The following is a 16,330-nucleotide window of genomic DNA, read 5'->3' as shown; positions in this document are numbered from 1 at the left end:
GAGACATTTGGGGCCAGAAACAATATTTCAGTAATTCACAGTAGATGACTTGAACAAATATAGCATTATACTAAAACTAATAGCAATAATGGCTCACAGCTACCATAAGTCCTCATCCTTAAAAGGATTAATACAGGAATATATAAAAAATCAGTAAGCTGGAAGAAAAATAAAAGTTAAGCAAAACTAAGTATTTCAAACCAACAAATGCATTTATTTGTTACTCACCTAAAAAACAGTGGCTCAGCTGGTAAAGAATCCACCTGCAGTGTGGGAGATCTGGGTTCGTTTCCTGGGTTAGGAAGATCCCTGAAAAAAGGAAAGGCTACCCACTCCAGTATTCTGGCCTAGAGAATGGACTATACAGTCCATGGGGTTGCAAAGAGTTGGACACAACTGAGTGACTTTTACTTCACTTCACATAAAAAAATATTATATATATTACATATTAAATTTATATATTATATATAAAAAATATTATAAAAATATTATAAGCCTGTAGGAAATGTCTATTCTTCCCACAAACTTTAAAACTGTAACTAAATTTTAGCAAGGAATCTATAGATATTGTGTACACAGAGATCAAAAAGTGTAAGTATACAGTTAATATTTCACCTTTAAAATAAAAATCCTCATTCCAACAGCTCAATGTATAAAAATCACAAAAATTAACGGGTAGGAAAAATAATTGTATTTAAGATATTAATTCCATTGGTTTAGTCACTAAGCTGTATCTGACTCTTTGTGACCCCAGAGATTGCAGCCCACAAGGCTCCTCTGTCCATTGAATTTCCCAGGCAAAAATACTGGAGTGAGTTGCCATTTCCTTCTCTAGGGGATCTTCTTGACACAGGGATCAAAACCGGGTATGGTGTATTTCAGGTAGTCTCCTGCACTGCAGGCAGATTTCTTTACAGACTGAGCCATAGGGAAGTCCCCATTAATTCCACTACTTACTTTCTAATTTGATTGTGTTTCTTATAGAAATATCCAGTTGGATTTATACAGTATCAGCAAACGTGAGACATGGTGAAAATCTAGTCTTATCAGACATACATTTAATCCTCTTTAATAATGGTGTGCTGCAAAATAAAAGAAGTGAAATCTCTTAACAGAATGAGGCCATATAATTCAAGATGTCATCATTTAACAGAAATTCATCCCCAATTCTCTGTTCTCTACTTCTTAACATCCTAACTCAAAATTTGTAGAAATAATGGGTGAATTTGGAAGACATCATGCTAAACAAAATGACAGTCACAAAAAGATAAATACTGTTTGATTCCACTTATGTGAGATAACTACAGTAGTCAAATTCATAGAAAGTAGAAGGATGGTTGCCAGGGGTTGGGGTGGGGGGGATGAGTAGCTAGTGTCTAATGTGTGTAGAGTTTTGATTCTGTAAGATGAAAAGAGTTCAGGAACCTGGTTGCACAGCAATATGAACTGCACATTGGTCTGCTGAGCTATACACTTAAAAATGGTTAAGATGATAAATTTTATGTCATGTATAGGTATTCTCCTATAATTTTTAAAATAAATAAAAATTTCTTGAAATAATATTTTAGGTCTCTAGAGTCTTTTCCTGAGTTCATTAATTTTAATATTAATGATAAATAAATTTAGAGTGTACTTGAAGAATCCATAATTTTAAGACAAACTGGGGGAGGGAAAAAAGAAAGCCAACTTAATTAAACTGAGATATATTATGGCACTTCCTATATGCCACATATGTTTTAACAGTATGTTCCTGGCTATGAGTTATAATTATAGGAGTAAGGTGACAGGTATGTGGGAATTCATTATACTATGCTCTTTACTTTTATATACTTAAAATTTTTCATAATAAGACATTAAAAATAAAGGTTCACTTTATTTCACTTTATTCACTTTTAAGGTTCACTTAAAAGTGACTGTAACAAGCTGGAATCAAGACTGCCGGGAGAAATATCAATAACCTCAGATATGCAGATGACACCACCCTTATGGCAGAAAGTGAAGAACTAAAGAGCCTCTTGATGAAAGTGAAAGAGGAGAGTGAAAAAGTTGGCTTAAAGCTCAACATTCAGAAAACTAAGATCATGGCATCTGGTCCCATCACTTCATGGGAAATAGATGGGGAGATAGTGGAAACAGTGTCAGACTTTAATTTTTGGGCTCCAAAAGCACTGCAGATGGTGATTGCAGCCATGAAATTAAAAGACGCTTACTCCTTGGAAGGAAAGTTAATGACCAACCTAGATAGCATATTAAAAAGAGACATTACTTTGCCAACGAAGGTCCGTCTAGTCAAGGCTATGGTTTTTCCAGTGGTCATGTATGGATGTGAGAGTTGGACTGTGAAGAAAGCTGAGCGCCAAAAAACTAATGCTTTTGAACTCTGGTGTTGGAGAAGACTCGAGAGTCTCTTGGCCTGCAAGGAGATCCAACCAGTCCATCCTTAAGGAGATCAGTCCTGGGTGTTCATTGGAAGGACTGATGCTGAAGCTGAAACTCCAATACTTTGGCCACCTCATGCAAAGAGTTGACTCACTAGAAAAGACCCTGATGCTGGGAAGGATTGGGGGCAGGAGGAGATGGGGACGACAGAAGATGAGATGGCTGGATGGCCTCACCGACTCGATGGACATGGGTTTGAGTAAACTCCGGGAGTTGGTGATGGACAGGGAGGCCTGGCGTGCTGTGATTCATGGGGTTGCAAAGTTGGACACGACTGAGCGACTGAACTGAACTGAGCTGAAAAGTGACTGCTAGTCACTCAGTCATGTCTGACTCTTTGTGACCCCATGGACTACAGACCTCCAGACTCCTCTGTCCATGGGATTTCCCAGGCAAGAATACTGGAGTGTGTAGCCATTCCCTTCTCCAGGAGATCTTTCTGATCGAACCTGGGTCTCCTGCACTGTAAGCAGATTCTTTACCATCTGAAGCACCAATGAAGGTATAAAGGTAGCTGCGCAAATAAACAAGGTGTGAAATTTAGCAGAGTAGGAGAATAAATGGGAAGGGCAAGGTGAATTTTCTAGTAAGACAGTGTTAAAAGATGGAATACAGTAAAATATGGAAATATTTTAGAATCTATTTTAAAAATATGAATTTGATGTAATTAGGATATGGTAAAGGGCTTTAAGAAAATCAATGTGAATTAATCAGAAAGACTACTGAAAAGAAGGAATTAAAAAGAAATTTAAAAATCAGGAATCAAAAAAATTTTAATTTTAAATTTCTAAGAATAAAGTAAAATTTAAATTTTTTACTCTACATCTACATAAATTAGGAAATAAGCCCTTTAAATAATCAGCTCCTAAGCTGTTAGGGAAATGATCAAAATATTTCTAGTGTGTTGACATGAAATTTCAAGATATAATATAGTACATTTAACTGAAGAGACAGGAATTATTGGGGCAGGGGTGGGGGGTAAGGGAGCAGAAGGCTTTTAATTCTTCTTTAAAAATAACATACAAAGTAATCTAGTGTCAATTGTATAAAATCTAATCTCAAGATTAGTAGAATATTTTGTTTTCAGTATCTGAATGGTCTCTTTTCCTGTTTCTGCTATACAAAAGTGAGAGAGTAAGTTGAAAACCTATGGGAAATTATTTTATCAATAACCTGTGAAAAGTGGAATCACAGAACTAATTACTCATATCTAGCAAGTAAAAAAACAAAGCAAAAGAAAAAATTTTAGAAAGCAAGTTGCTTTGAAGTTTTAAACTGCACAAATTCCCAAAAAGGGTCTGAATCTAAGGCAAGGGTAAGAACTTATGTAATTACGAATAAAGTTTAGGGTCAAGAATAAATTGTTATGACATCAGAGAAAAGGAAGCACATATGTAACATATATAAAAGAGAGAACAGTACCAAAATCTAACCTATATACACATTACTCATATTCAACACATGTCATGATTTTGCTACAAGTGCTTTATCTGTCCCTGGTGTGTTTTTTCTTTGCTAACCTCATCAATATCATTTTACACCTTAGTCATAATCAAATATCCCCAACTGTCTCCCCAAAAAAGTCCTTTTATAGTTGCTTTGTTTGAGTCAGGATCAAAACAAGGTTCACACATTACATTAGGGTATGGTTCTTGAATTTCTATTAATTTAGAGTCAGTCAGTTCAGTCAGTTCAGTCGCTCAGTCATGTCTGACTCTTTGTGACCCCATGAATCGCAGCACGCCAGGCCTCCCTGTCCATCACCAACTCCCGGAGTTTACTCAAACTCATGTCCATCAAGTCAGTGAGGCCATTCAGCCATCTCCTCCTCTGTCGTCCCCGTCTCCTCCTGCCACCAATCCTTCCCAGCATCAGGGTCTTTTCCAATGAGTCAACTCTTTGCATGAGGTGGCCAAAGTATTGGAGTTTCAGCTTCAGCATCAGTCCCTCCAATGAATACCCAGGACTGATCTCATTTAGGATGGACTGGTTGGATCTCCTTGCAGGCCAAGGGACTCTCAAGAGTCTTCTCCAACACCACAGTTCAAAAGCATCAATTCTTCGGCGCTCAGCTTTCTTCACAGTCCAACTCTCACATCCATACATGACCACTGGAAAAACCATAGCCTTGACTAGACGGACCTTTGTTGGCAAAGTAATGTCTCTGCTTTTTCATATGCTATCTAGGTTGGTCATTAACTTCCCTTCCAAGGAGTAAGCGTCTTTTAATTTCATGGCTGCAATCACCATCTGCAGTGATTTTGGAGCCCCAAAAAATAAAGTTCGACATTGCTTCCACTGTTTCCCCATCTATTTCCCATGAAGTGATGGGACCAGATGCCATGATCTTAGTTTTCTGAATGTTGAGCTTTAAGCCAACTTTTTCACTCTCCTCTTTCACTTTTATCAAGAGGCTTTTTAGTTCCTCTTCACTTTCTGCCATAAGAGTGATATCATCTGCATATCTAAGGTTATTGATATTTCTCCCAGCAATCTTGATTCCAGCTTGTGCTTCATCCAGCCCAACAGTTCTCATGATGTACTCTGCATATAAGTTAAATAAGCAGGGTGACAATATACAGCCTTGACGTACTTCTTTTCCTATTTGGAACCAGTCTGTTGGTCCATGTCCAGTTCTAACTGTTGCTTCCTGACCTGCATATAGGTTTCTCAAGAGGTGGGTCTGGTGGTCTGGTATTCCCATCTCTTTCAGAATTTTCCACAGTTTATTGTGATCCACATAGTCAAAGGCTTTGGCATAGTCAATAAAGCAGAAATAGATGTTTCTCTGGAACTCTCTTGCTTTTTTGATGATCCAGCGGATGTTGGCAATTTGATCTCTGGTTCCTCTACCTTTTCTAAAACCAGCTTGAACATCTGGAAGTTCACAGTTCACATACTGCTGAAGCCTAGCTTGGAGAATTTTGAGCATTACTTTACTAGCGTGTGAGATGAGCCATAATTTAGAGTAGTGCTATTCAAAGTGCGGTCTAAACTGGTGGCAATTCAACAACTAACTGTAACTTACCAGCCCAAAAACTGTTCTCAATCTACAAACTCTTTGTTACACGTCAACAAGATAAATTCAGAAAAGGAAAGTAAGGACTGAGAAACTTTCATAGCAAGCTGCCACTGTCAAGACATCCTAGTGCATGGTCAACAGACCCATTTCCTGAACCAGTCTCACCCTCCCATAGTAAGTTTCACAGGACCTGAGCTGCATACTAGTGTTTTACTCACTAGAACAACATGCTGCTTCCTGCCCCAAGGATATTTTAAAAACAAAACCCAAAAAAGCCTGGTTCTTAATTCTAAACAATTAGAAATACAATCCTCCTCCTCACTTCTTAACCCTACCATTAACTTTCTGAGGAAACTGGGTCAGTTGTCCTTTAGATTTCTGGATTTTTCTATTTGCTTCCCATGATGTCAATTAACTTGGTCCTCTATCACTTGACTTCCTTGATTGGTTCTATTCAGGTTCATCTTTGGTGGCAAGAATATTTCATAGACTGTGGTCTGTGATACATGTTATAAAACTTCAGAAAGTACACAGTATCTGGATACCCTATTTTGGGGCTTCCCTGGTGACTCAGGTGGTAAACAATCTGTCTGCAATGCAGGAGACCAAGATTTGATCCCTGGGTGGGGAAGATCCCCTAGAGAAGGGAATGGCAACCCACTCCAATTCTTGCCAGGAGAATCCATGGACAGAGGAGTCTGTTGGGCAACAAGTCTATGGGGTCACAAAGAGTCGGGCATGACTGAGCAACTAACACTGTCACCCTGTTTTCAGCAAAGCTAAGATCGATTACTAGGTTCAGGTAATGATAGCTCAATCCCTCTTTTGTAAATTCCACATTAACTTTTCATCTAATGTTTTCACCTACTGATTATTACTGACTAATTCATTTCATTAGGGACTGAAAAGTGGTGATTTTCTAACTGAAGTCAGTTTTCATTTCAATCCCAAAGAAGGGCAACATCAAAGTATGTTCAAACTATTGTACAGTTGCACTCATTTCACATGCTAGTAAGGTTATGCTCAAACTCCTTCAAGGTAGCCTTCAGTAGTATGTGAACCAAGAACTTCCAGATGTTCAAGCTGGATTTAGAAAAGACAGAGGAACCAGAGATCAAGTTGCCAACATTTGTTGGGTCAAACAGAAAGCAAGGAAATTTCAGAAAAACATCTGCTTCATAGACTATGCTAAAGCCTTTGGCTGTACGGATCACAATAAACTGTGGGAAATTCTTAAAGAGATGGGAGTACCAGACCGCCTTGCCTGTCTCCTGAGAAAACTGTATTCGGGTCAAAGAAGTTAACAGTTAGAACTGGATATGACTCTAAAATTAGGGAAGAAGTATGACAAGGCTGTATATTGTCATCCTGCTTATTTAACTTATATGCAGAGTACATCATGTGAAATGCCAGGCTGGATGAATCACAAGCTGGAATCAAGGTTGCTGGGAGAAATATCAACAACCTTAGATATGCAGATGATACCACCCTAATGGCAGAAAGTGAAGAACTAAAAAGCCTCTTGACAAAAGTTAAATAGGAAAATGAAAAGGCTGGCTTAAAACTCAACATTCAAAAAACTAAAATCACGGCATCCGATTCCATCACTTCATGCCCAATAGAAGTGAGAGAAGTGGAAGCAGTGACAGATTTTCTTCTCTTGGGTTTTGCAAAATCACTGCAGATGGTGACTGCAGCCATGAAATTAAAAGACGCTTGCTCCTTGGAAGGAAAGCTATGACAACCCTAGACAGCATATTAAAAAGCAGAGACATCATTTTGCCCACAAAGGTCCATCTCGTCAAAACTAAGGTTTTTCCAGTAGTCATGTATGAATGTGAGAGTTGAAAAATAAAGAAGGCTGAGTGCTGAAGAATTGATGCTTTGGAATCATGGTGCTGGGGAAAACTCCTGAGAGTCCTTCAGACTGCAAGGAGGTGAAACCAATCAATCCTAAAGGAAATCAACCCTGAATATTCATTGGAAGAACTGATGATGAAACTGAAGCTCTAATACTTGGGCCACCCAATGTGAAGAGCAGACTCATTGGAAAAGACCCTGATGCTGGGAAAGATTGAGGGCAGAAGTGGGTGACAGAGCATCCTCTGTCTAATATTTTATCTGATATCTGATAATTAGACAGCATCACTGACTCAATGGACATGAATCTGAGCAAACTCAAGGCAATAGTGAAGGACAGGGAAGCCTGGCATACTGCAGTCCCTGGTGTCACAAAGAGTTGGACATGATATAACGATTGAACAACAATTGTCCTTTTTATGTTTATTGGAATTCTGGGGGCGCAGAAAACTTCCCCTTTTCAAATTAAGCTATTTAGTTACCATGAAATATAGTTCATACAGGACATGCAGGAGAAATGCTTATTTCTTTCCCTTTAACCAACAATTTTCAGACCAATGAGCTGATGCCCTAGATACTCGCAATGGTGTCCAACGAGTTAGGTTTGGAGTCTGTTCTGCTCCTCTCTGTCTGCCTGTTCGCCCCTCTCTCTCTCTCTTGCCCACTCTCTATCCCCCTTCCTTCTCTAATATTATGAGCTCATGGGTTTTTAAAATAAATACAGAAATACCTTGGCGATACAGAGGGCTGGGTTCCAGACTAACACAATAAAGCAAATATCACAATACAGTGAATCAAACAAATTTCTTTTGGTCTCCCAGTGTATATAAAAGTTATGTTTATACTATACTGTAGACTATTAAGTGAGCAATAGCATGAAGTTTAAAAACACAATATATAAACAAAAAATACTTTATTGCTAAAAAATGCTAACTATCATCTAAGCCTTCAGCAAGTCATAATCATTTTGCTGGTGGAGTGTCTTGCCTTTATGTTGATGGCTGCTGACTCATGATGGTGGTGGTTGCTGAAGGTTGGGATGGCTGTGGCAGTTTCTTAAAGTAAGACAACAATGAAGTCTACCACATCAATTAACTCTTTCACCAATGATTTCTCGGTAGCATGCAATGTTGTGTGATAGCATTTTACCCATTCCCTGGTGGTCCAGTGTTATGACTCCATGCTTTCATGTTCATGACCCAAGTGCAGGGCCCAACAAGCTACACAGTGTGGCCTAAAAAATAAAATAAATTGGAGTCTGTCTTCACAAACCCTGCTACTGCTTCATCAACTAAGTTTATATAATATTCTAACTATTTTGTTGTCAATTCTTCACAGAATCTTCACCACGAGTAAATTCTATCTCAAGAAACCACTTTCTTTGCTCATCCATAAGAGGCAACGCCTTACCTTTTCAAGTTTTATCACGAGACTCCAGCAAGTGAGTCACATCTTCAGGCTCCACTTCTAACTCCAGTTCTCTTGCTATTTCTACCACATCTGCACTGACTTCCTCTACTGAAGTCTTAAACCCCTCAAAGTCATCCATGAGGGTTGGAATGAACTTCTTCCAAATTCCTGTTAATGTTGACATTGTTATTTCTTCCAATGAATCACAAATGTTCTTCATAGCATCTAGAATGGTAAATCCTTTCCAGAAGGCTTTCAATTGACTTTGACCAGATTCACCAGAGGAGTCACTATTACAGTCTTATGAAATGTATTTCTTACAAAATGAGACTTAAAAGTTGAAAATACTCCTTGATCCATGGGCCACAGAATGGACATTGTATAAAAACAATTTTAATCTTGTACATCTCCCTCAGAGCTCTTGGGTAACTAGGTATGTAGTCAATGAGCAGTGCTATTTTGAATGAATCTTTTTTTCTGAATGGTATGTCTCAACAGTGGGCTTAATATATTGAGGTGTTATAAATAGATGTACTGTCATCCAGGATTTTTTGCTCCAGTTATAGAAAACGGGTATAGTAGATTTAGCATTGGAGAAGGCAATGGCACCCCACTCCAGTACTCTTGCCTGGAAAATCCCATGGACGGAGGAGCCTGGTAGGCTGCAGTCCATGGGGTCGCAAAGAGTCAGACATGACTGAGCGACTTCACTTTCACTTTTCACTTTCATGCATTGGAGAAGGAAATGGGAACCCACTCCAGCGTTCTTGCCTGGAGAATCCCAGGGACGATGGAGTCTAGTGGGCTGCCGTCTATGGGATCGCACAGAGTCAGACACGACTGAAGCGACTTAGCAGCAGTAGCAGCAGCAGATTTAGCATAACCTAAAGGACCCTAAGATTTGCAGAATGTAAATGAACATTGGCTTCAACTTAAAGTCATCAGCTGCATTAGTCACTAACAAGAGATTTGGTTGGTCTGTTCTCTGAAGCTTTGAAGCCAGGCATTGACTTCTCTCTAGCTATAAAGTCCTAGATGGCATCTTCTTCCAATAGAAGACTGTTTTGTCTACACTGGAAATTTGTTGTTTCGTGTAGTCACCTTCACTAATAACCTTAGCTAGATCTTCTAGATAACCTGCTGCAGCTTTTACATCAGCACTTGCTGTTTCAATCTGCACTTTAATGTTATGGAAATAGTTTCTTTCCTGAAACCTCATGAGTGAAACTCTGTCAAGCTTCAAAATTTTTCCTCTGCAACTTCCTCACCTTTCTCGGCCTGCAAAGAATTGAAGAGTTAGAGCCTTGCTCTGGATTAGGTTTCAGCTTATGGGAAGTTGTGGCTAGTTTGATCTTCCCAACCACTAAAGCTTTCTCCTTAGAGAAAAGCAGTTTCACTTTCTTATTGTTCATGTCTTCACTGGAGTAGCACATTTTATTTCCTTCAGGAGCTTCTCCTTTGCATCTACAACTTGGCTAACTGTTGTAAGAGTCCTAACTTTTGACCTGTCTCAGTTTTTGATATGCCTTCTTCACTAAGCTTAATCATTTCCAGTTTCTGATTTAAAGTGAGGCAATGCTTACTTTCACTTGAACACTTAGAGACCATTGTTAATGTTGTTAATTGGTCTAATTTCAATATTGCAATGTCTCACGGAATAGAGAGGCCTGAGGAGAGGGACAGAGATAGGGCAATGGCCAGTCAGGACGCACACATTCATTAAGTTCACTGTTAATGGGCAGGGTTCATGACACTCCAAAATAATTACAATACTAAATCAAAGCTCACTGATCACAGATCACCATAACAAATATAATAATAATGAAAAAATGTGAAATACTGTGAAGATTATCGAAATGTAACATAGAGATATGAAGTGAACAAAGGCTGTTGAAAAATTGGCACTGATAGACTTGCTCAACATAGGATTGCCACAAACCTTAAATTTGTAAAACATACAATATCTACAAAGTGCAATAAAACAAGGTAACCCTCTAATGGGTTTCAAACAATTGTATTCATTGTTATTTACCATCTTCTGCTCCCCTTTCTTATTGTAGAAAATTCAGAATAATATATCAGTGTGCTGTGCTATGCTTAGTTGCATCCAACTCTGCAACCCCATGAACTGTAGCCCTCCCCGCTCTTCCTCTGTCCATGGGAATTCTCCAGGCAACAATGCTGGAGTGGGTTGCCATGCCCTCCTCCAGGGGACTCTTCCCAACCCAGAGATCCAACCCAGGTCTCCAGCACTGCAGGCAGATTATTTACCATCTGAGCCACCAGGGAAGCCCAAGAATACTGAACGGGTAGCCTATTCCTTCTCCAGGCGATCTTCCTGACCCAGGAATCAAACCAGGGTCTCCTGCATTGCAGGCGTATTCTTTACCAGCTGAGCTACCAGGGAAGCCTCAATATACCAATACTACAGTATATAGTTTTCATATAGTTTTCTGAAAACCTAACTAGAATTTCATTCAGACCAATCCAGTATACTTGGTGCTAATAGACTTTCATCAATTTTCTGAAAACCTAACTACAATTTCATTCATAGCATTATTTATCTAACAAAAGACACTGAAAATTTCAATCAACCAACTAAAAATGATAATCATACAATAACTGTCCACATGCCAGAAACTACGCTAAACTTTTAGAATGCAAATCTCACTTAATCCATACAACAACCATGTTGGGTATTATTGTTATTCCTATTTTATAGGTAAAGAAAATGAAGTTTGGTTACATTAAGTAAATTGTCTAAAATCCAGCTAGTAGAGGACTATGGCAAAGGAAATAATGGTAGAGCAAGGATTTACACTCAGCCCTATCTAACTCTGAAGCCTATGATCTTAACCACTATCTTTAATATCTGATACACCATCACATTAAACAATGGCTCTTAGGAAGAGTGTACCAACCTTCCGAGGGGTTTGGAGATGTTAGGAATAGGAAAACAAGAATGGTCCTGACCGGATGCCAATAGAATTAAGCCCCACCAAAAAAATACTGATTTAGAAGCATTCTCCTTAATCTGCATACCTCCAGATATAAAAAACTAGGACATTTTGACTATTTTAAGAAATTTCTTTCTTTTAAAATATTAAATTATTTATATGTTTCATTCACACTGCTTTTCTCATGAACTCTGCAGAAATAATGATATTTTGCCTTACCTAAAATGTTGAATTACACCAATTCTCTAAATATTAAAAGATAAAATGGGTGGTACCAAAGTGGTTTGTGAACAAACCTGAAAACATGAGTGACAGTATACATATTCTTTAAAGAAGTCTCTTTATATAGGGATAAACAAAGTTCTTTTTAAAAATGAGGGGCAAGAAGGGGCAGAGAGAGGCACTAAAAAGTTATATAAGAAACCTTTTGGGGATGATAGATATGCTTACTCATGATTGTGGTGAAGGTTCAAGGTCTGTACATATGTCAAAACTTATCAAATTATACACTTTAAATATGTGCAGTTTATTGTTTGTCAATTGTATACCAATAAAACTATTTTTAATACAAAAATTAATTCCTGGAGCCTAAAAAGTAAAAGTTTAAGTATTGTTTCCAAACAGTTCCACAAAGCCTGAGATGTAATAAGGATGGAAGGTTTAAAGGAGGTAACGAAGTAACTGATTCACGATTTCCTTCTTAAATGGGGTATAAGACTGCAGAAATTAAGTAGCGAAAATACTAACATTCTAAAATACAGTAGAGAAGGATCTCTTTGCCTGGAGTCCTTTATCCTAATTCAGATCAACAGCATGCATTGAGGCAAGGTGAGAAACCAGTCAACACCAGGCAGACACCCAATCCCAGAAGTCACCCACTGGCCACACAGAGCCATGGCATGTAGTTTCAGTCCTCACTGTCTTTGAAAAGTATCTTTTTAAATTAGTTGCCAACATTTAAAATTTTAGATATTACCCTTTTTTTTTTTTACTTTACTTTTTTTTTTTTTACTTTACTCTACTTTTTTTTTTTTTTAACTTTACATCTTTTTTACTTCTCTTGGAAGATTTGGTAAACTCCTGGGCCCATGTTTCTAACCTGTCAGCCATAGGCCCTGACTCAGTGTCCACACTGTCTTGTCCCTAGCAGCTTGACCCAGCTACACTACCCCACCAGGTCTTCACAGACTCTTGAGTTTGCAATCCTTACCCTAAGGCTGTAAAGATTTTCTCTGATGAATGTTTTTGGGTTTTTTTGATACTATCTATAGGCTCATGCCCACATTAAAGAGAATAGTCCTTAACTAGACGCATAATTCTCACTCCAAAGGGTAGGCAGATTTTCTAACTCAGCAGGAAGTGGCAGCAAACAAGAAACTAGACTTAGCCATAGCCATCCTTGAAGTAGAGGCAAGGAAGGCCAAGAATAAAAACAAATCCTGGAAACTGGCTCTTATGGCACTACTTTCAACAAATTCAGTGAAGAAACTTCTGACATATAATTCCCCCCCTGGAGATCTTCCCCAACGACCCCCAACACACACAAACACATACACATACACATATACACACACACACACACACACACACACATACACCCAACTTCCTCTCTAACCTTCCCCTCCCCAACTCTACTAGGCCCCTGAAATGGTACAGGAATCTATTATTCAGCCTCCAGCTTAAGATAAAAGAAAAAATTCTTTTCTTTTTTTTTTAACCTGGTGAAAAGGGAAAGTTCCCAAAGTATAATCACACAAATTATTACAGGACAAAATGGGTCAGAAACCTATTCTCATCCAATGAATAAACAACCAACATTTTAACCATTTTGTATCAGAAGCATTAACATTAAAATCAGGAAGAAGACAAAGAGATCTGTTATTACTATTAACAGTTTTCTACTCAATTCATAAAAATAATAGGGAGAAATATTACAAAGAAGGCAATTAAAAACTCCCCATTTGTAGATAGCCTCATTCTACTTAGAATACACACAGAAATTACTGAAAAATTATGAAAATTAGGAGAATTTAGTAAGATGAATGGTTACAAAAGTAATATATAAAAATTAGTAGTTCCTCTATATGTTGATAATAATCATAGAAGAAATAGATTAGAAATTCAAACATAACAGAAAGCAAAATTATAAAATACTCAGCACCAAAAATAATAAAAGGTGCTATTAAGATCATATATCCTAGACCGAGAGACACCTTAAGGGTTTATGAACTGTCCCATCGCTAACTTAGAGAGTAGGGCTGGAATCTACCACAAGAAATTGACTCTACACCTCTGAACCCTGACATGAACTCCCTGCCAAAGCTTAGCTGACATATGACCCAAGAGGAAATCATGGCTTCTGTCCCCAGTGACAATCTGAACCTGATCAAGACCTGCATTTCCCTGGCCTCTAGTTCTGAATCATAAGAATCAGCTCAAAAATGTTCACATTTCTCAGAGTTCATACAGGAAACAGAGCTAATCAACAGAGACACAAGATTTCACCACTTTTTCACAAATCAGATAAAACATCAAGTAGAAAAAACTTACTTATTCTCTAAAACAGGGATTTCAAAGACCTCTTAAAGAGCTTTTGGCAGAGAATCTTACTAAATACATGTGTGGAAATAAATGAGTACACAGACTTTTTACGTTACTATTAATATTACTGAACAGAACCAAAAGAAAGAATGTTTTGGAATGTGTTTATATTATTAAGAAATTCCCAAAGATATAGTCTTCCAAAGCTATGGTTTTTCCAGTGGTCATGTATGGATGTGAGAGTTGGACTATAAAGAAAGCTGAGCACCAAAGAACTGATGGTTTTGAACTATAGTATTGGAGAAGACTCGTGAGAGTCCCTTGGACTGCAAGGAGATCAAACCAGTCAATCCTAAAGGAAATCAGTCTTGAATATTCATTGGAAGGACTGACGCTGAAGCTGAAACTCCAATATGTTGCCCACCTGATACAAAGAACAGACTCACTGATGCTGGGAAAGATTGAAGCAGGAGGAGAAAGGGACGAAGATGAGATGGTTGGATGGCATCACTGACTCGATGGACATGAATTTGAGTAAGCTCCGGGAGTTGGTGATGGACCAGGAAGCCTGGCGTGCTGCAGTCCATGGGGTCACAAAGAGTCAGACACGACTGAGCAACTGAACTGAACTGAACAGTCCTCTATAATTCAGAAGTTGTGATTATTTGACCATGGTTTGATGTCTGGATTATCTTTTCACTCTCTGGACAAAAGTAGTTTCCTAAGAAAATTAATAGTATAAACAAATGGTTTGAAGCACCACAGAAGCATCTGTTTACATTTAGATAATTAATATGCTAAGCACTCTTATCTACTAAATTAAAGCAGGTCACCTAAGGACTTTTCTAGATAATACTTCATTAGCCTAATTATAATGGGTATATAAAGCTAAAGTAATAAAATGGACATCTGTTTTAAAACATTCTTCAATTTAAGCCTTTTACTAAATCAAACTAGCTTTCATACATTACTTTCAATTACTCAGGTTTTAAGTAGGGAAAAATAAAAACCTCCATTGAAATAGAAAATAAAATTCTTACCTTTGAAGCTCTCCATTCCCAACCATCACCTATCTTCTGTGAATGTTTAATGAATTCTGCACAATAATGCTGGAATGTTTTTTCTCCAAAGAACTCATCTTCTTCCATACTAAATGAGAACTGAAATATAAAAACTAAGTATTAACATCAGCTGTGGAATGAATACTGAAAGGAATTCTGCTTATTCATGTATTTCTTTAAACAAACCAAAATTTGGCATGGACATTGGAAAATAACCCCAAAGCCATTCCAAAAAAAAAAAAAAAGTGTTTTGTTTCCATCTTTCTCTCCCTATCCCCATCTTTTAATCAGGAAGAAAATTTGACCAACATGAAAACTCAAATCTAGTTTTTGAGTTGTAACAAATACATATCTATGGTTCAAAAAGTCTAGTTTGTCCATAAATTGAGTTTCAAGTGTTTATATTATCTCCCTTCTAATGCTTAATGCTTCCAAACAACCTCCTCAGACTTCCTTCTCTATCTCCTACCTTAGCTCTTATATAAACAGCATGACAGTGATTAGTGGAGCTGGGCCGTTCTTCCCACTTTATTCGAGTTCAACTCACTAACAAATGATGTTCCAAAGCCTAAAGTAACTGTTTCACAAGGTGTAAGGTTATGATCACCTAATTAATTATCTACTTTATTGAGTCAGCAAATGTGACAAATCAAGGATTATCCTTATATTTGTTACATAAATCTGTCCAAAACATGAAATACTGTTTATAGAAAGAAAACTTTAGAGCATCTGAAAGGAAACTCACAGGTTATATAGTTCAAGTCTCTTGATGAGAAAAGTCAGACCAAGTGAATGCCCACATTCTCTTCGTTAGTGATAAGCATCATCAGACAATCAGCACTTGGTTACTGCTTACTATGTCAGGTACTTATGCTGGACACTTCACATTCCCACTTAATCCTCACACAACCCAATGGCTGTTGCTATCCTCAATCCCAAAGAAAAAGGGAAAGTAATCTGTCCAAGAATGTAGTTGTTGTTTAGTCGGTCAGTCACATCCAACTCTTTGGCAACCCCACAGACTACCGCCCACCAGGGTA

At 37.9% G+C, this 16,330-nt stretch overlaps 1 protein-coding gene across 3 annotated transcripts in view; it reads right to left on the bottom strand.

Moving 5' to 3' along the window:
* Window positions 1-16,330, bottom strand: part of ATG10 (autophagy related 10) — a 248,954-nt gene that overhangs the window by 217,131 nt on the left and 15,493 nt on the right. For all 3 annotated transcript variants that reach the window (XM_043913534.1, XM_043913533.1, XM_043913532.1), the window contains exon 2: window positions 15,270-15,389. In XM_043913534.1, coding sequence (XP_043769469.1) covers window positions 15,270-15,377 — 108 coding nt within the window. In that variant the 5' untranslated portion in view covers window positions 15,378-15,389. The remainder of the gene's footprint in view (window positions 1-15,269; window positions 15,390-16,330) is intronic.

Source organism: Cervus elaphus, chromosome 9, assembly GCF_910594005.1.
Source record: "Cervus elaphus chromosome 9, mCerEla1.1, whole genome shotgun sequence".
Classification (NCBI taxonomy): Eukaryota; Metazoa; Chordata; class Mammalia; order Artiodactyla; family Cervidae; genus Cervus; species Cervus elaphus.
The sequence above is the reverse complement of the archived record's forward strand: the minus strand, read 5'-3'. Positions and strand labels throughout refer to the sequence as shown.